The following is a 20,929-nucleotide window of genomic DNA, read 5'->3' as shown; positions in this document are numbered from 1 at the left end:
AGAAAGGTCCTGCTGCAGGCGCCTCTCCGTCGGGATCAGATTCTGGATCAAATTCAGAGGGTTGAAGTAACGCAGGTCTGTGAGCAGCCAACATGTAAACATAGATCAACGTGCTGGAGAGCCGAGGCCACATCCACTTCCTGAGGGGGCGTGGTCAGAGAGCTCATTCTCATTTAAAGGCACAGACACAGAAAACAGCCTGTTCCGAGCAGGGCTGAAAAAGAGGGGTTAAAAGCATGCTAAAATCTGATTTCAAAGCATTTTTTGAGCAAAAAACTTTAAAGACATGTTTTGGGGACCTCTTAGACCAATATATTTGATGAAAAAGAGCATAATATGTCACCTTTAGTATGTAATATTTACTGATTAGCTTGTTATTGGAGGCTGCCTCAAGCGGCCTTTCGAGGAACTGCAGTTTTTCGCTTTGACTTTTACATGTGTCACATTTAAGATGTCAGGTAAAGAAAAATGGAACAGTTGTATCCAAAACAGCAGCTAATTTTGCCATGTAGAATAATGGCTGAGAGCTATTACATAGAAAGCAGAGCCAGGGTCTGTGCCTGGAATCAATACAGAAACAAATATGTTGGTGTTTTTACACAAACTACAGTAGTCTAAATAAAGCCTGTTTTATCCTAGTTCTATTGAAACTTTCTCCAAACTAGACATTTCAATTTTTTTCTGCTTATCTTTAGTTTTTCTCCAAATGAATTCCCATTAATTAGCATTGTCTTTGCAGCGTGAGCATCTACCTGGGTGGCTGGTGCACCTGCGTGCCTCGGCAGGCTACGCAATTAATGAAGGCATTCCCCAAGCATGCGCGGCACGGAGAGCTCTGCATCTGGAGCCTCTTCCTCTCGGCTGTTCAGGTCAGAGCGTCATATTCAAAGTCCCCTACAAGCTTGCAGGCTGGATGATATCCACTGTGTTTTGGCCGCTGGTTATCGAAGACACGGGAGATAAGGACTGACTGCAGTGGGTGCTGTTGGTTGAACAGCCCACTGACTGAACTTGTGAGGAGAGGAAAGAGAGTGGGGGAGCTGTGCGCTCTCTTCCCGGCGAGTGCGTCCCGATCCACACACACAAACACAGAGCCATACACACACTCGTCGGGGTCACTCTTCTCTCAGGCAGTGGACTGTTTTCAGTGAATATCGCACATGAGCAGTGTGAGGGACGCCGGCTGACCCGTTCTACCTGTGCACCCTCCGCGTGCGTTACAGAAACTCCGCTGATTGTTTCCTTCGCGGTGCTTTTGGATTACGGAGGAAAATAACAGGCAGCGTGGGCGTGTAACTCCCGTAATCATGGATTTATGGATAAAGTTGATGTTATTGTACAGCTGCTGCTATGGAGCAAGTGCAGACTTTGATGGCAGGTAAGAGCGCACGGTTGATTTCATGGATGATTTCAATAACACTGACTTTGATTGAGAGACAGCTGTTTTAGCATTCCAGTTCAACTCACTTATAGCCTGTTTGTGTAACAAAATAACTGCGCCCTTGGTTAGACACAGCACTTGCCAGAGTTGCTGCAAAGAAAAGCATTATTTAAGCTCTTACAAATGCAAAGCTCGATATTGATGTGGATGAAAACATGTTGCTCCTGTGAATGTTTTGTGCGCTCCTGCGAATACCCATTCTTGGCATCTTCGCGTAATCCTTTCTAGTCTATTGCCCTAACTTTTATTTTAGTGGAAACAGCAAAAACCCAAGTGCAAAAGAATCAGGTGAATCTGCACATTTCCTTCTGTGAGTTTTGACACGTGCAAAAAAAAATCCTCACACCAAGCGGTTCTTGTCTCGTGCAGATATCAGGCTGATTATAAGTGATGTGACAGCAAATCGCCCGGTGCTTCATGTTTGAACACGACTGAGATGAAATATGTGTAGACAGAGGTGTGGAGACGTGCCAGACCCCGAAGAATGCGAGTGTCCGAGATTTGAATCTGCCTATAGGTGTGATGAATGTGATGGCTGATGCCAGCTCTTTTATCTATGCATGATAATATCAATTCGTAATTTAGGTGTCAATCAAGTTCATTCCACAGATAAGGTTAAACAGAATTCCAAATTGTTTTTTTTAATTAAGTGTGTTAGTTATGTGCATTGGCAAGATGTTATTGTGTTCTTTTTTCTGTTCAGTTGAATGGGGTGTGTTACTTTTGCCCCTTCCTATTGTTGAGATAGATTTCTAGAGTGTTCATAGTAAAATTGGTCAGAAGTCCTTCCAAACGTTGAGAGTTGCACGGAGTCCAACAGAGGATGCAGCCAAAGCATTGTACTTTATTCCCCTCGTGTATCTCTGTCAGACAGGCAGCTGAGCCCCTAAGCAGCATCCTGTCTCATGTTTCACTTTTCCACGAACAAAAACTTTGAAGATTATTGTAGGTAATTATAAATTGAAATTTTGTGCTTGCATTAGAAAGAAAGAAACCTGTTCAACCTGGCTGCACCTGCTTGTTGATAGACTTTGACACATGGAGGTATATTGCCCCTTTTTCTCCCTCCTCCTGAGCGCTTTCAATTCAGTGTTCTGCTTTGTTCAAAAGTCTTTCAAAAGAGGCAGATTTGGCTATCAAAGGTTTCAGAGCGGAGTGAAAGTGTGTCTGTGCAGTAGAGAGAGAATGAAAGAGAGCAGAAGTGTAACAGAAAATTGTGCTTCTCCAAGAACACACTGTGTGATTGTTATTGAAGACATTTTTTCTCTTAATCACCATGGACAATGCCTGTGTGACAGGCCATGGTCTGATGGGATGTGTAGGGCTTAAACCTTTATTTCACGCATTTTCCTCTGTGTAATAATCATTTACTCTAACCTAGCAGCAGCATACTGTACATTATTAACAACCCTGCTGATGGAGTGGCTTGTCACCACGGCCATAATTTGCCAATTTTTATGGGTATAAACTTGCCCGGGTCTGAGTCTGTGCTTCAATTTTAATTCATTGAGAGAATATCCCCAGAGACCGAGCCTGAGCAAAAAAGCCATTTATTACCTGCTCTCCCTCACTTATTGCCTTTTAGAGAGCGTTCCTAACAGGCTTATCCATCTACTCCTGAAGGGTCCTTCACAGGCATCATTGCCAAGATCATTTTGTTCTGCACATAATATGCTTACCTGCAAACATACAGCTGAAAACATTGCACTGCTGTTGTCTCCACCTTTTGTTCTAGGATTCAAGGACGGCCCATTTCTTGTCATGTTAAACCTTAGAAAGACTGCAAAAAAAGGAGAGGCAACAAATAAGAGCAGAGGATATTCTTTCCCAGTGATGTCACTAAAGTGTTCATTTCATCGCAGCCAAGTAGCACATACCAGACCTCCTCAGTAATAATCCAAAGCCGAGGACTGGTGCCAGGTTATGTTGGCGTTGTAATATCAGACCTACATTTGGGCTTTAAGGGGGTGAGAAGGAGTGTGAAAATACAGTGGAGGTTTCATTTTATGGGTAGTCTAAATGAATTAAAAACTAATACATGTGAAGCTTTCTCAGTGTTTAATATCAAATTTTGTATTAAAAATTAAGTGTAAACAATAAAGCAGATTGTAAGTCTAGAACTGCCAGAGGGAAACAAGATTGCACTGACAGATACTTCAGTTTTACATTGCCTTCTGAGAAACATCCATTCAAGCATCCTACCTCACACCAGCATGGCGAATGAACTTTACAATATTGCAAGCCCTCCATGGAAAACTCAGTTTACAGCATTAAAGTTCAACCCACTGCAGTGCATGTAACCCACAGTGAATTGCACCTTTTCAGTCTGCATTTAGACATTGCATGCTTGTACTTACAATATATACGTCATTCCACTTCAAAGAAAATATCCCATAAGCACTTCTTCTGCAGCATTGAACCTGCTCTTACATGGAAAGAAGGCACTTATACTTACTGACAAAATACCCCCTGCTCCTACATAAGTTGAATGCACTTATTGCATCCATGCATAGCCTTGAAAGTGCAACCCTATTCTTAACTAGAAGAGTCAACAAAAACTTTATAACAGAGTTTATTACAAGGGCCAGTGTTGCATTGCATTTCATCATAAAGGTGTTTTTATTTTCCCGGCCAATCAGTGAGAACCTTCCACACTTTGTGTAAAATAGCATTTAGATTTAATAGACCTGCTGTTTTTTTCTCGCTTTAAATCTTTACCTCAGATGTTTGTCGATATCCCTCATGCTGTTGTGTGTCAATGTAACAGTCTTGGCAGTCAGCACACGGGCCTGGCAGCATGTGCAGCCGAGGTGGTTCATTAAGGACGCCAGACACCTTATGACTCCACTTGCTCATGCCTTCAGCTTTCAAAGGTTTGCAGGTTCTAGCAAGTCTTGATGTTAAAAAAAGCACCTATCAACATGCACGGCTGTTTGTGAGGAAAATTCATCCTACTGCATGCTTCAGGATAAGTCCATGGATACATGATAGAGAGATGGATTAAATTATCATCGCCCTGAATAAGGACTCCACAGTCGTGCTCCTCTGTGAGCGATGGACTGACTCCTCCTCACTGTCAGGCTGGGGAAATGGGCCAGCTCTGTATCCATTAGTGAAACAATAGAAGAAGAATGAAGTCCCCCACGGTGGATATCAACCTCTCACTTTCTCTGGAAGCACCTTGTCTTGACAGTCTGTGCTTGAGCAGAGGTGTCACTCTGCATGCGTGAAGGGTAATAATTATATGCTTGAGTTCCTCCAAGGCTTAGTGCAATTTGGGATGATAATTCTGAGCCCAAGGGTGATGAATGCAGGTATTATTCTCACATCTATTTGATATGCTAGATTTCTGTTCGGTAGAGTATCACACTAGGAGTAACATGTGTCTGAAAAAAGCTATGACAAAGGCTCTTCTTCGCTGTGAAGCGCCACCAAGGCTCCCATTGTTGACTGAAATTAGTCATAGTGTTAAAAAAAAATCATAAATGTTTCATAAGTGTTTTAATGAATTGAATCAAGCTCTTAGTTTTAATTACAGGGTGCTTTTTGGTGCAGAAATGCCACAGGATGAAATCTGCATGAGCTGAGAGAAACACAGAGCACATGAAACAGGATCTTATGCTGACTATATGTGTGCATGTGTGTATTTATACATGAGTGTGTAGGAGAAAGCATCAGAGGAATATACTTGACCTGTTGCATCTCATGAGGTTCCACCTGGCTCCTTACCACTGCACCTAAAAGTCCTTTCATACTCCTCTAGCCCACCATCCACTGTGAGATCAGAGTCTTCATCACATCATGCTTAGTCAAATGTCCCGCATATCTGATCCCGACATGTTGAGGAAATGTCAGATATACGTATACATGTTTGTATATTTATTTATTTATTTTGCTGAAGTCCTCCAGGCAAGGGAAATATCTGCCCTTCCACATCAACATCTGCTGCTACTGGAAAAACGACAAAAATTAGGTTTATACATTAGTGGCTTTTCTTTCTTCAGTCTGAATTGTTTATGGCTGCATCATCTCTCTGTTGTTTTCATTTTGATAATGGAATAATGATACATTGAATTGACCTCCATCTTCTTTGGATATGAACAAAGTCATCGGGATGTATTTCAAATGGATAATTAAATTATTGATCAATCTGACTTTTATGATTCCATCAAAACTTTTGCTCACGAAACATCAGAACATACATAGAATTCATAATTTGCAAGAACCCAATTTGAAGTCTCCATATTACATTTTTTGCAAATATGCTTTGTCAAAAATGTTCAGTCTACTTTTAAGAGCAAGAAAACTTAAAGCTCCTGTGAGGACCTTTCAGATTGTGTTGTCTTTGGTGCCCCCTGTGGCCAAAGAGGTACCTTCTATCTCTTTGCTAATTTTACCTGCTCAGGTAGTGATGAAAAATCTCATCTGCTTTCTTTTAAAGTTTTAAGTTTATTTTATAACAAGCTAAACACCACACAGGAGCTTTAAACATATAATTGATTAAATTGATATAAACCGTCTTTGATATTAAGTTCACCAACAACTTCATCTGCAATTTAAAGATCAAAATGATAATGATGCGTTTCCATCACAAAACTTTCAGATGCAATAAGTCATAGAAGAAAAGCATGTTGGCTAACGATATGAAACTGACATCAATTAGCCGCATAGACTGTATGTACACGGTATTGCATCAACATCTGGCAGTTAACACTAGATACGTTTTTATATTGATTTTTGATTTTATTTTTATTATTAAATCTGTAGATTTGGTTTTCAAAGCCACATCAAAGCTGCTGTAAGAATTTTTCCCCTGGATCAAAACTGACTGACATAAGTATCCTTGCCTCTATATGGCTTACAAGAGCAAACCAGACCATCAGGGACAAGATAGATAATTTCTATACAGTTATTTTTTACGTGTAGAACTGCTGGCAGAAGGTAGGTGTTGGACAAATTAACTACCAGCAAGCTACCTAAAGAGCTTTTCGTGATCACATTTTTCATGAGAAAGATTTCCAATGAGTGTTAAATTACAATAGGGGTGTTTGATAGTAAACACTATTTGCATATTTACAGGACAAAATTGCCAAAGAGAGAAGAGGTACCCCTTTGTCCATAGGAGGCACCAACATTAGCAAAAACCAAAAGCTTTTCACAGGAACTTAAAGATGTCTAAGGAAGGTTGAGACAAAGATCTGGCAGAAGAGTAAGCATCAGTCAGTTTAAGAGATAGTTTGAGAAAGTAGATACAGGCTTAAACTAAATGTGTCTCAGAAATTACTAGAAAATGTAAGACAATGCCTCTAGTATCAGTGATTGGCTGCAATTCCAAAAGAGCTTTATTTTAGTGTTTAAAGAAGGGGAAACCAAGACTTTTTACTATTTTTACATTCAAATTGAGTTCTTACAAAAAATCTCTGTAATCCTCAGGAACTTTTAAAGAACAGTTAAATGTGATGGTGCATCTGGTAAAGGCAGCTCTCCTCAGGGAATCATTAGGTGCATTGATGACTTTTTAATGTCATTTAACTGCAAAGGAATATGAAACCAGTAGCTTATAGAGGAGCAGGTGCACCCATAGCAGCATGAACTCTTCCCACAGGATGCTTCCATATTCTAAGATGATAATTAACTCACACACACTGATGAGTTAATTCAAGAGTGTGTGCATAATAATGTCAGAATGAATTCCGCCTGCAGTCAGCAGATTACTGTCAGGGGAAGGTGGTGAAATGTTTTGAAAGTTGTCACCATCCTCAGAATGAAGTGAGTTTCACCACAGGCTCAGATTTTCTCCTTTTGTTTTATAGCAGTTTGTAGTATGGAGGGACAGCTGGTGCCATGTTTGGACATGTGACGTGTGTGTGTGTGTGTGTGTGTGTGGTGTGTGTGTGTGTGTGTGTGTGTGTGTGTGTGTGTGTGTGTGTGTGTGTGTGTGTGTGTGTGTATGTGTGTGTGCGCGTGCGCGCGTGCGCGTGCGTGCGTGCGAGTGCATGTCACTCATAAAGATGATGGCATGTAAACCTGACTGCTGGCCAAGCTGCTCCTTTTCCTTTTTTCTTGGTTGTCTTTTCTTTTTATTCTTTTCTATTTCATCCCTGTTTTATTTTAGTTCATTTCTATAGTAGTCACTTCTTCTTCCCCGTGCTTTGTTTCTCCTTTACTTCCTTCCCCTTTCCCTTTTCCTTCCAGTTCCTATCTTTCTCTCATTTTACTTTCCAATCCAATTCTATCTATCTATCTATCTATCTATCTATCTATCTATCTATCTATCTATCTATCTATCTATCTATCTATCTGTCTATCTGTCTATCTATCTATCTATCTATCTATCTATGCACTTTTACCTTTCTTCTCTTACCTCTTCTCTTTTTCTTTCATCAAATCCTTGTTTTATCACCAATTCTCTTAGCTTTACTGTTATACTTTCCCTTTTCCAACCCTTTTTCTTTCCCTTTCTCTTTTTTATTTTATTTTACACACATGCTTCCTCTCCATCTGTTTCTTTTACTTTTTTATTTCGTAATTCTTTCTCTTTCTTTCAAATCAATCATTACTCCAGTCCATTATCTTCTTTTCTTTTTTACATTTCTTTTTTGTATTTCATTTTTCTCCCCTCTAGTCACTTTTCTTTTTATGACCCTTATTTTTCTTTCTTCCCTTTTGTTTGTCATTTGCCTTGCTTGCATCTCTTCATGGTCTCTCCTCTCCTCTCCTCTCCTCTCCTCTCCTCTCCTCTCCTCTCCTCTCCTCTCCTTTCCTCTCCTCTCCTCTCCTCTTCTCTTCTCTTCTCTTCTACGTCCTCCCTATCTGACTGACTGCCTTGCTTCTTGCCAGGCAGAAGACTAACATTTTCCCTGAATCTGCCACTCTCACTTAGCATCCATCTGGGTTTTTTTTCCAGTGAGCTGATTGGCAGCGGGGCAAGCATTAGCATTTCCTCATCTTGGCATAGAGACTCTAACAGGCAGGGATTGTGGCAGAGGATGTGACTGGAATACTGAGCAAAAGCGTCATTGAAAGAAAAATATTATTGTTTTAAAAACAACATCCGACAAGATCATTTTGTCTATGTTTGTTACGAGATTTCAGACTTCCCTGCTCCTCTGTACAGCTTTAGAGAACAAAGTCAGGTCATTCAGGATGCATGTATTGGATTTATTGGAGGATTGTCTAAGAATCTCTTACTCTGAAATCCTTGTATGCTGGTAAAAAAGGAACCAGTTTCATTTTTATTAGAAATAGATAGTAATCTTTATTTTTCTGATCTTAAGATCTCCTCATTCCTTTAACTTTGGTTCCTTTTTTTTTTTTTTATCATCTCAGTGCCAGTGTCTCATAGTGTGCGTCTTGGATTTTCAACAGCATCCTTAAATGGACTCATTCCTTCGCCCCATTCTCTCCATAAATATGTGGTGAGCCTTGGTACAGATAAAAAGGTAATCCACATGCTCTGTCTGCCAAGGAGCTATTTCTTGCTCTGAGCTGAATGGAACATGGTGTAACAAAAACATCCAGCTGTAATTTCTCTGAGTCGAAACGTAGTCCTATATCTGTGTAAAAACACCAATACCTGCCCTTTATGTCTGAAGAGGAATGATGTAGCTCTAGCTGTCATGAAATGTCTTATTGATTCTATATACTTGTAAAAGAAATATACACTGGAAAGTGTTCGAGATAGAAGGTTTGTTGGAGAGAAAAATATACACTTTTTTCTTTGGAAGCAGGCAGTATATACTGTAAAGCTTCCAATCTGTTTCACTGGACTCATGATGAACAGAGCAGCGAAGTGAGTGTCAGCAGTGCACTGATTCACACTGAAGGCTAAACTCATTGAGTTTGGCAGCCTTTCAACACAGGTCTCCACTTTGACATCACACAAACCAACTCCATCTGATGTGCTATCAGTTTTATTACCATGACACAAAGATAATCTGCTGCAGGGGAGCAACGAAAGGTCGGATTTCAGCACCCTGAGAAAATGAAGAGAGAGTTTTATATTTTATGGAAAGTGCTTTTATTGATGTATCAAGCTTAAAGGGATAGTTCTTTTTTTTTTAAGATTGGGTTTTATGAGGTACTTGTCAATAGTGAATGTATTACCTACAGGGGAACTTGGTCAGCTTGGGCTCTTTGTTGAGAAACGGAATAGAAGCTATAGGCTATCATCTGCAGGCTGATCAGTGTGCTGCAGGAGAAGGAACTCATACGTATGTGTTGCTACAACAAAGTGGTTTTCTGACTGCAAAGTAAAGCAGTGAAAAAAATATTAATATTGCATTAACTAACAGTCATTTATTGGGCTGGAGTTTCTTTAAATGAGCTAAATCAAATGGAAAAAGTGGCTCCATCTGCAGCAGTCGATAACCTAGCTTCCATGCCAAGTTTAAACAACAATAACAATTTAAACATTTTTAATCAAGCCAAAATGATTAACCCCTCTTATATCCAGCCTCCTGATCATGATTTTTTTAAGTGGATCTTTGTCCCATGTGATTATATCAGTAGACTGACTATCTTTGAATCTGATTTGCTACATTCTGGCTTTTTTGTGCTGTGGTTTGGTATTTAATAGACAAATATCTCAGCAGTATCTCTTCTCTCCCCAGAAAGGCTCAATTTTAGCCCTTTCTTTCATTGCATTCTCAACTTCAGTACATGTATTGTATCTGGGCCTGTCAGTGAAGAGTTGAAGAGCTGTTATGTTCCTAAAATCGTTAAAACAGATTGTCAAGTCATCAGAATTGTATGTCAAAGGGCTTTACAGTCTGCACTAGAGACGTTTCTTTAACATTTTATTCTTCCCAATAACAATTTCATTATCCTCAGATGGTTCCACTCCAAAACTAGTGCTACCCAAAAAAACAGAACAAGGGTGCGGATTTGGCCTGATGGCTAAATTGCGCACCCATGAAGCGGCCCCTTTCCCGCATGTCCCTCCCCCACTCTCTCCCTGTTTCCAGCACTATCCACTGTCCTCCCCACTCTGATAAAGGTCCAAAAATTCCCAATAATACAACTTAAAAAAAAAAACAACAGAACAAATCTGGTTAGGAAACACTGATAGCTGACATGTTGTTAGCTTTTCCAATGCTGCTATTTATTGTCATTATCAGAGGGTATTATACCTGAAATCAAATGACTTCATAGGCCAAATGGTTATGGTGTTTGATCAGAGCATTACTGTAACTGACTTACTCAGTGTCTTGCTAAGTTGGCCAAAAGTTAGTGTGAGTTATTACAGTGACCACCATCAATAGACTTTTTAACTCCTTCAGAAATTACATCACTGAGACTACGTCCATATTATATACTCTATGAGGCAGACTCTTCATGCAAATTGGTCAGTTCTCTGTGTATTTAAGTGAAGGGCTGCATCAAAGTGATATCACATCGACGTGTATCGTAAATTCATTTCTGTGATGTGACTATTGCATATGTGCACATTTAAATTGCGGTGGTCAAACGATATACCGTTCAGCCCTTGTTTTGACCAATTCAAATCAAGTATTTAACACAGCCGGGAGATTATGTCAAACATCACAGTCAGTGAGAGAGAAATCTGATGATTGAGAGGGAACAAAACAAGCTGAACAAAAAGAAGAAAAATTGCAAAACTGAAAAGAAGCAAAAATGTTTACACAATTATCCAAATAATTTGTTTTGAAAGTATAACTTTTACCTTTGAGATTATTTTTTAGGTACAGTGAGTTTCCCTTGCTCTCAAATTCATTTTGTTTGAAATTCAGAAAGTGTGGTTGATAGTTAAAGAACAAACTGACTTTGGTTGGACTCAGTGTACCATGCTGCATTACAATTTACCTCTGGTTTAGGTTTCTGCATACACTGCTGTGTCTTGTTTGAGATATTCAGTTCAGGTTGTATTCTTTGTACAAAAGAAGAATGGGACATTTGTATGTCTTTTTTTTACAAGGCCATACAGCAAGAATTGCCTTTTTTGTCGTACTGTGCTGACTCTTAAAACTCTGTAACCTCGGTCTTAATGACACATCTTTTACAGTATATCTGTCTTGACCTTGCCCTGTCTCTGGTGAAAGAGCCTTTGATGCTTTTGCTCCCTAATCTTGGTCTGAGCTACCAGGTCACCTTAAATGGATTATTTTATTAGCTTGGGTGAATTTAAAACAACGATAACAAGGATCGTCTGACCAGCGTATTCTTATTGTTAGAGTCTGCTGTTGTTCTTTCTATGGAACGTTTTATGGTGTTGTCTTGGTAAAGACTTCGTTTTAAAAGATTTTGTATCTCAGTGAGAACATTCCTTGTGTGATAAAGGATAAATGGAATAAACAGAAAATACTGACCCTAATTTGATTCCATAAAAGTGGTATGAGTCTCAGAGCACCTTGTCAGTTTGTTGAGGAAAAATTACCCAAAAACATCTAGAACATATAAAAATGTAATGACCTATTTCATTTACAAGACAACACTTTGTGTAACTTTATTCAAGCAGGAAAATGTAATGAATCATGGGACTGCTTTGAAGCCTCCTACAAAACAACATTAAGAAAGACCCCTGCTTTTCATTTGGACATTTTAATTGGCTGTGAACTAATTATGTCGTCCTGTCACAGGTGGCCACGGCAGATGGCCTCGTCCAATGGCCTGTGCCGTTACGGCGCCCGGGTGGACTGCTGCTGGGGATGGACGCGCCACTCCTGGGGTCACTGCCAGCGTGAGTGCCACCATGCCTGCTGCTGCTGCTGGGTGCAAACAGGGCTAACAAGGTTGCCAGGTTTCAAGCTGGGGTCAAAGATGCTATTAGACAGAGGAGACACCATAAAGCCACTGCAGTGACTACCAATACAGGCTTTGGGACATACACGCACACACACACACACACACACACACACACACACACACACACACACACACACACACACACACACACACACACACATGCTTGTTGTCACAACAGATGCACACACAGCTAATGGAGCATCACACCTGGGACAATCTTTGGGTTAAGATTGATGTAATGACCGGTTGGACAGGAGGACCAGCTGATGTTTATTTTCACACTGCAGGTGGCCACAGTGAGAAAGAGAGGGTAGCTGCAGGTGCAAACATTCAAACCAAGATCAGGGGTTGGTTATTGATTGCTACTGTGTAAAAACAAGCTAGCTAACGCTGTCATCACATGAGAAATCAGGTTAAGTAATGTGAACACCATCCATGATGTTGTCAGGTGTACAGACCTCAACTCATACACAAGTATATTTAACTACGTCAATTAGAGGATTCAGAGGATGTCTCCTTTCAATACATGCCTGTATGAAATGCTAGCTCCTAACATTTGCAACATATTTACATTGTGTGAAGATGCTATAGTCTCTTGTAATGCTACTCCCGGGAGGTGTGGATATAACTTGGTTTCAAATCTAGCAGGTTGCCTAACTCACTTCAGATCCTCTGTGTGGCTTGGTGCCTGTGCTGGTGTAACTGTTCTGCTTTGCTCTGGAGGTTTAATTAAGAAGGGGTTAACACTGAAACAGGCCTTTACTGCAGCAGAAAGCGAGCAAGCCGCAGTTCAAGGGGATATTTATTTTTACAATAGTATTCTTATGTAAACAAATGTTGATTTGATAACCACGAGCTTACTAAAATGTGCTACTATTCACCAGAGCCTGACTTTTAGAGGATTTTTTACAACTAAACAGACAAAACAGTTTTCAGAGGAGAAAAAATACATGTCCAATTTTACAAAGTACATAACTTTGTTACATGAGTCAAAGTATAGATCATTTAGTTAGGGGGAGAGTCATCATCCTTCTCTGCCTTAGCCATCATTAGTGAAATTAACTGCCTGATCTGAGTGACACAGCACGTACAGGTACAGCAACACCACTTAGATAAACCCCAAGCAGAACTATACAAACACAGCTTATGGTCTTCTGATCAGATTTTAGAAAAGACTACTCATCAGCTGACTTCAGTGCAAAAGTAGCAAGTAACAAGAAAATTCATAGAAATGTAGTAATGTTTCCCCAAAAATAATACTGAAGTAAAGAAACTCTGAGCACTGATCTTCTTATCTAACGCTCTACAGAAAAGAGATCAAATATTCTTCTTGCAAAATTATGCTGTATCGTGTAACCATTGTCATAGATTCTGTTTTTGTTTCCACTGCTCTGCGCCACATTCCTTTAACTGAATTTATTCAGTCTTCTCTGCACTGTGGGGCTTTCTGATCCCAAGTTTCAGATACTGCTACAGGCTGATCGCTGAGTTTTCACTGATGATAAGCTCATTAGTCATCAGCTCAAACAAACCATGACAACAACAAACACAAGAAGTGGGCAGAAAACAACATTTCATTACTGCAACCACTTGTGGATAAAAAGAAAATGAATAGTTGCCAAGTATGTATTTACCCATTTAATGGAGATTCTCCCAATCTGATCCTACTTTTAAATGTCTCCATCTTCTTATGGAGTTCTTTGTGGCTTTGTTGGCATACAATTTCCCAGAACCCAGAGAATAAAGATGTGTCCCCAAACTATACCCTCGCTCTAAAAAACAGCTCAGAGAAGCACATCTAGTGGAAACATAAAGCAGAACATGGCACCATACAGCCCTCTGAGTTCTTGAAATTGGAACTTATTGAAAGCTCCAGGTTATGGGTTGTTAAATTTCTGCTGCAGAAAAGACCTAACTGGTTCAGGAAAATGCATGTTGCTCAGGGTTGTTGATTAATCCACTCATTTTGTGTTCCTCATCAATGAAACTGCCATATTTTGATTAATGTTTTTATGTATGTAGGCTCATCATGCTGTGCTTAAGCTGACCTTTGTTTAACTCATTGTATTGTATGTATTTTGTGGGAAATATGTCACACACTGCTTGTTCGGCCTATAGCTCTGTGCTGCTGCGGCTCCGGGAAAGCTGAATTTGCAGGGTTAGGGACCTATTTTTCACTCCAATTCTGTGAAAAAGTGTCAGAGTGCCATTATTTTACTTAATGTTGGAGTGTTCTGCAAGATTTCTTATTTTGTTCTTGAGAACACAAACAGTCTCACTTGAGTTCGCGGCCCCAGTGCTTTGTATTCCTTTAAGCTCTGTCAGATTAACCTTAGGTCTTTGCTAGACAAATGTGCTTTTTATTCACCTCTTGCTCTACGACTATTAGTACCAAAATATGATAATTTTATTCTCGCATAAAGAGTCAGAAAAACAAGTTATGCTGGTGACTTCTGGGACCAACGGTGGCAGATTTCATGGCTGTATATCTCTGCATTTTTGTCTTGTGTTTTACAATAGCCAACCTCTTTAAAAACCTTCCTACCTTTTCCCAAGGCAATTACACTTAAACTACACAATATGTGCTAGTGTGATCTCAGCAAGAGCACCAATGTTTTACTCAGACAGCTCAAATGTATCATTTGATAGTGTTGTTTTTTAACATGGGGCCAGGCTCAGCAGTAATCCTGGCAGGAGTCAGACATCTCAGTGCCCAATGTCTCCCAGTGCATCTGTGCCGGGCTCGGTGCCTTTAAAGCTTTCCATCCATGTTCAGAAAATACAAGTTGGACTAGATCTAGGTTTTGGGGTCAGAACTAGAAAGACAAGGATTTCTTTATTATCACAGAGGCTTGGATCAAGAGGCAAGGCAAGATTCATGGACTCACCTATTTAAATCCAACTATAAATTTAAATTGCAGCAGCACACATTTATTGTCATAGCTTGAATAAAGCAACATTTATTGGCATGCACCATTGGTCACATTTGTTCAACACTAATTGAGAAAGTCAGATTTTAGTGAAGTCATGTTTGCATCAATTACTCAACCAGCCAACAAGCAGTGTGTCAGCATGTTTCCCTTTTGTTGTTCTGGAGTCCCACATGTTTCCCATTGTTCCCAAAATAACACATCATTTTGTGCATAACTACCAAATCAAGCTGCTGTAGTGTTTTAGCCATTATTGCTTTTTTTCCCCCCTTTTCAACAAAACCATATCTGCTTTGTGAGTTAAATCACTGGCTGAGTGCTTGCCTTAATGCTACCAAATGCTCCTGACTGGGTGCACAGCACAAATCCACTCACTTGAGACTACAATCAGTATTCCATCAAGTCAGTGAGGTGCTGATTTAAACCTTGGAGGAGGGCGGTGAAAGGTATGGGAAAGAAAAGAAGTGCAATCATAGCTTTGTGTGTGTACCTTTAGTCTGCATGTGTGTGAGAGGATGCAGTCATTACAGATTTCAGGTCTTGGCTATAGAAGAGATTAGATTGGAGTTATATCAGATTGTGGCGCTCTCAGTTTGTGCAACTTTTCTCAAAGAATGAGAAACTTCATGGATCAACTTGGTTTCTTAAAGCTCACAGAACCAAAAGAGCAAGAGAAAAAGGAAGGGGGGGAGAAAGGACTAAAAGTTGGAGAAAGTGAAAATCCTGCAGTGTAAGGGAAATAGCGTAGAGGTTATAGGAGTTAGAGATGATTGCTGTTGGAGCGGGGGAGTGACATCAGGAGTGAGAGAGAGTGAAAAAATCAGGCAGATGGAGACAGAGAGGGGAGCTTTAGATTTATAGTAAACTGAAGCTCCACTCATAATGTTCTGACAGGCCATCCGGCAGGCAGAGCCAGACTGATTCTAACCAGATGCCATCAGGCTCCTTTTACTGCCAGTGTGACAATTTTAGCGTTTGTTCATCAGTTGCATTTTCAGTTTAATACAGTAATTAGTCACCTCCAAAGAAGATGAAAAACTGTCTGACAACAAGTTGATCCCACAAGTGTTATATCCGGGATTTGTCTAGATGGCTGGCATGGCATGCCCCCTTGAAATGTGATAGGTTACTCCAGATGCCCCGAATATTCCCAAGCTATTGGCTGTTTGCCTTGTCACAGGCAGGACTATTGTTAAAACCCACTATTTTGACTGCTGCAGGCTTTCTTTGCATTTTAATGTTGCTTATTTTCTTGCAGAGAAATACTTCACACATCTATTTCAATAAGACAGGTGGTGTAGGAGAGGAATCATATCAGAAACTGCAAGCTGACTCCAGCACACTGTCTAACTGTCAAAAACACATTTACTGGCATTGTTTCAGTACCCAAACATTGCCAATTAATATATACATTGACAGGCAGTGTGCAGGAGCTGGCTTGCATTTTATAAGTAGTTAAAATTGTGACTTTGGACAAATATACATCTTTTGATTCCTTATAAAAAATCTAAATCCAAAAGAGTTATTCAGTAAATGACAACTTTAGAAACCAACTGAGAACTGATGATTAGACAGCGCAATCTAGGCCTGCACATTTGAATATTATTATCATTATTACAATTCTGTACATCAGTGTGCACAATCTTGTCCTGTATCAACATCAAGCTGCTTCAAGCATTTAAGCTGCTGTAACCAAGAATTGCCCCCAATGGGGTATCAATAAAAGTATATCATATCTATCTTTTATCAAGTGCCAATGCGGGAAGTTATAAGCCTTGCCTGGGGATGTGTACTGTAGTTCCTCCACCTTTCAGATCAGAGACAAAAGTCCTTGTCCAGTCAAATGTCTGCAATACTTCAGACCTCATCCATGTGATTAAGTTGCTAAACCTTTCATATAATATTTCCATGACCATTTTACCCTGAGATGAGCTATCTCAATTTGTAGGTAACTTTAACAGCAAAATCACATCATCATCTTTTATTAGGTGTAGTTTGGGAAGTTGTAGGTGGATGAATAACACAACAATGAAAAATATATATTGAATTTTCACAGAGCTCTTCCACCGTGCTGCCTATTCAGCCGTATGTCAAAGTGGAAGTCTCAATATAGAATGTATTCAGACTGACACTGTGGTCACAAAAATAAACACTGAACACTCTATTTAAGCTTGTCTTACTTCACAGCTGACTCCCTGTTGATTTGACTCCAAAAACATTCAAGTCAACACTAAAATCAGTTTTTCCTTGGTTACTTTCTGCAATAGTTAAACACGAGGTAAACTAGCAAGCTTAACAGGTCTTAAAAAAGGGGTGCGGGCTTAAAGACATGATTTGAATCATAATTTTCTTTTAAAGACTCCTTAGTAGACTTGAAAATGTCTCAAAAATCTTTGCTTTTAAACTTCAGTCTTCCAGAGGACATAGAAAAAGAGACAAAGATGGAAAAAGACATTTATTTTCTCTGCATTATGAAAGAACTGGGTAGAATATCACCTCACATATTAAATAGATCACACATTCTAATTTCTTCAGAGCTCCTGGTGGATTTAGAATACATTGAAGCAAGGAGATCTTTGACGAGCACAGCCTTTGTTTGTACAAATGGCGAAGACGGGATTAAAGGCAGGACTTTTGTGAATTTGTAATTGAAGTTAACAAGACAGCAATGAAAGCGGGGAAGTGATATCTCAGTTTAAGTAATTCACTCCATCATGATAGTCTGCGCCGTCTCCTTGTGAGCTTGACTTTCTTTCATGATCACTGGGCTGTAAAGGCCTGTGTGACTGTGAGCCTTTTCATCTGCATGCACTAATCAGATGAAAACAACGGGAGGGTTTGCTTGGAAAATTAGAGGGGGTATATGCAGAAATGAAAGACACATGTTCAGACTTACTCGACATAATTCTAGCTCTAATGGTGCTAATTTAAATGTTAAAAACAATCTGTTAGCAGTAAGGAAGCTGCAGCCTTTATCTCTACATCAAAGAAAGTAGGATTGGGAGTTCTTTGAGTAATGTTGTGAGCAAGCAGCAATTGCTGGTGTTGAATATGAGGCCAGTGCAAGATGCAAAAATATGCAGTTCCTTAAGCGTCCACTCCGCAGCCTGGTTCAAAAACAGTTCTGCACTGGGTTGTACCAGCTATAAGTAAGTTCAAACATAGCCTAGTTTAAACATAGTTTTAAATTAAGGACAGAGTCGAGGCACTGCTTATATGTTTTATATAATTTTTGGTTTTCACTAGTTGAGACAATCCCAACTGAAGCACAAGCAACATTTTAAATTTTACGATGAGTTCTAAGTAGGCGTAAAGTTCTCCGTACAACATGGGTTGTCATGGCACACCTTTTTTAAAGATGGAATAACTTGCAGCTGATTTTACCCACTGCTTTTACCCACTTTATGACTGTGTGACGTCTGCGGTGCACTCTCTGAACTCTCACCATCAGATATGTGTAATGACTTTGATTTATACTACCACTTTTGTTTTGTAAGGCTTATAGTTATTTATGATTATGCAGAATCAGAGGCATGTCTGATTTGACTGCGAGAGGGCACTGTTAATGTTTTCCCAGGTCGCAAGACTATTGCTTCAACTCCACTTCTTAGCCAGTTCCTGCCAAGAGTTTGTTGGCATCACTATTTCAAACATGGCAAGTGTCATCATCAGGTTTTATAACCCCTCTTCAGAAACCAGTGGGTGATGTCACTGGGACTATGTCACTGTTTATACAGTCTATAGTCGTTCTGCCTGTTAACTTTGAGTTTTATAATTTCATTGTATTTTAGTGTGTAAAGGGAAACTACTAAGTCCCCTTTAGCTAGATTTGAGAGATAATAACAACAGATTTAACATTTAAGAAATTAGAGAACATCCCTGGAGACAGAGCTTTCATTGTGACATCTTCATAATCATTAAACCCTAATGAAAGAATCATTCAAAATGTTCCTCCTTTCTTGAGGCATCTGGGAATATGTGCGACTCCAGAACTCCAGATTGTGTGTATGTATGTACGTATGTGTTTGTGTGTGTTTTCTTTTCATTTTTTTTCCCCCAGGAACATTTGCTTGTCACAATGACCTGGCTATGCCCTCTAACATCATGTTCATGTTTATTTATTTATTTATTTTTTCTCTCACACACTTAGCAATGCCCGCAACCTTGTGTGTTTGGCTATTTGTTTTGCAGCTCTCTTCGCCTTAACTCACAGAGTAGCCGGGATAAGGTGCCAGCCCCAAGGTTAGCCTCACCATGTTTCTTCAAATATTCTTGCTGGACATGTATTGCTGGGGGCACATCCTCTGAATCCTGAGCTCACTTACTTATTAATAGAGCCAAACCCACCCTTTTCCTCATGCACACACACATACACACCACACACATCACCGCTAACACCTCATGCCCCTCGGCGGCAGCCATCTTCCTCCCTCTGGCCTTATGAAAAATGCAAACAGCTTTCACTCTGCAGACCTGATTTCACCTGAAGCCATGTCGAACATGAATTATGCTGGAGTTCTTTGGTGTCTCGTTAAGATTCAGCTGCCCCTCTCGTCCACCCCTTTTAGAATGCTAATGAAACCCCTGAAGCTGAAATCCATAATGTTTTCTAATTAATCTATCAGTAATATATCCATATGTACAGTGCAGAGTAAAAAACTGAGTGTTTACTGTGCTAGGAGATGCTTTGCATAAATAAATATGAAAATAGGAGCAGGATGGTCAGGTGTGACATATGTGGCTGATTCTGTGACATGTTCATGGCATGCAAATGACAACAGCATAACACAAATTCAGACCACAACAACACATCAATCTTCCATATAATATCCAAGCTGATACCTGTCCTAAACATGCTGATTCATTCATTAGGTGAATTTTGTTGATCAGAGATCATTTATTAAGAAAAAGGAGCCTAAAATATTTCCATTCTTACATTAACAAGGATTCTAATTTTATTCAGATTCTTCACAAAAGTACTCCAAGGTTTTAGATGTTGGTCTCACTAATGAGTGATTCTTACCATTTCCCCCCATTTGTGATTTTACTGGCAGAACAATGATTTGATTAAGTTGAAAAAATAATCATCAACTACATTCGTAATAAAATATTCATTATAAGCAGCCTCAGGTAATTGCTTTGCTGATTGCAAGATGATGCAACTTGTAATTAACTAGGTGTTCTTCTCCCAGCTTCCTCTGATAATGAATGCATTGCACTGTTATCAATTTAAAGAGAATATCGTCCTTTGTGTTAACCATAAGGCATCAATGAGTCATCCATAATCAATCAAATCTGCATCAGCAGCAGTAAAGTGCTCTGAGGATCGGCTGATGTAAACCGCTGAGAAAATGTGTCATCACTCGGCATGTTTTGATGGCATTCATGGAACGAACGAGGGACATACGTGCTATGTTTGGCCTTCCAGCTGGTACGACCATTTTAGTCCTGCGTGTCCTCTGCTGCGGTTAATGAACTGACTGCTCCGTGATCTCCCTCTCTCCCTCTCTCCCTCTCTCCCTCTCTAACTCCCTCTCTCCCTCTCTAACTCCCTCTCTCCCTCTCTCCTCCCTCTCTCCCTCTCTCCCTCTGCCAGGCCAGAGGCTTAAAAATACCCTCAGAGGCCGAGCCTGTTGATATCCGCCTCTGATCCTGCTAATCAACCCTCCCCATGTAGGAGAGGAACAAAAAGAACTCCCCTTGACTACTCGCTAACTAACAACATCACAGGCTTTTACTTTATCTCCTGACCAGACCAACTTTCACAATAGTACAACTCTTTTCCTTTTTCTCT

General features: G+C 39.9%; 1 protein-coding gene across 1 annotated transcript in view; it reads left to right on the top strand.

Annotated features, from left to right (window-relative positions):
- Positions 1 to 1,066: 1,066 nt before the first annotated feature.
- The window catches only part of npnta (nephronectin a), a 59,249-nt gene continuing 39,386 nt past the window's right edge, over positions 1,067 to 20,929 (top strand). The window contains 3 exon segments of the mRNA XM_034687078.1: positions 1,067 to 1,378; positions 12,040 to 12,140; positions 19,327 to 19,377. Coding sequence (XP_034542969.1) covers positions 1,308 to 1,378; positions 12,040 to 12,140; positions 19,327 to 19,377 — 223 coding nt within the window. The 5' untranslated portion in view covers positions 1,067 to 1,307.

This window comes from Notolabrus celidotus, chromosome 7 (genome assembly GCF_009762535.1).
Source record: "Notolabrus celidotus isolate fNotCel1 chromosome 7, fNotCel1.pri, whole genome shotgun sequence".
Taxonomy (NCBI): domain Eukaryota; kingdom Metazoa; phylum Chordata; class Actinopteri; order Labriformes; family Labridae; genus Notolabrus; species Notolabrus celidotus.
Note: the sequence above shows the minus strand (reverse complement) of the source record. Positions and strands in the feature narration are given on the sequence as shown.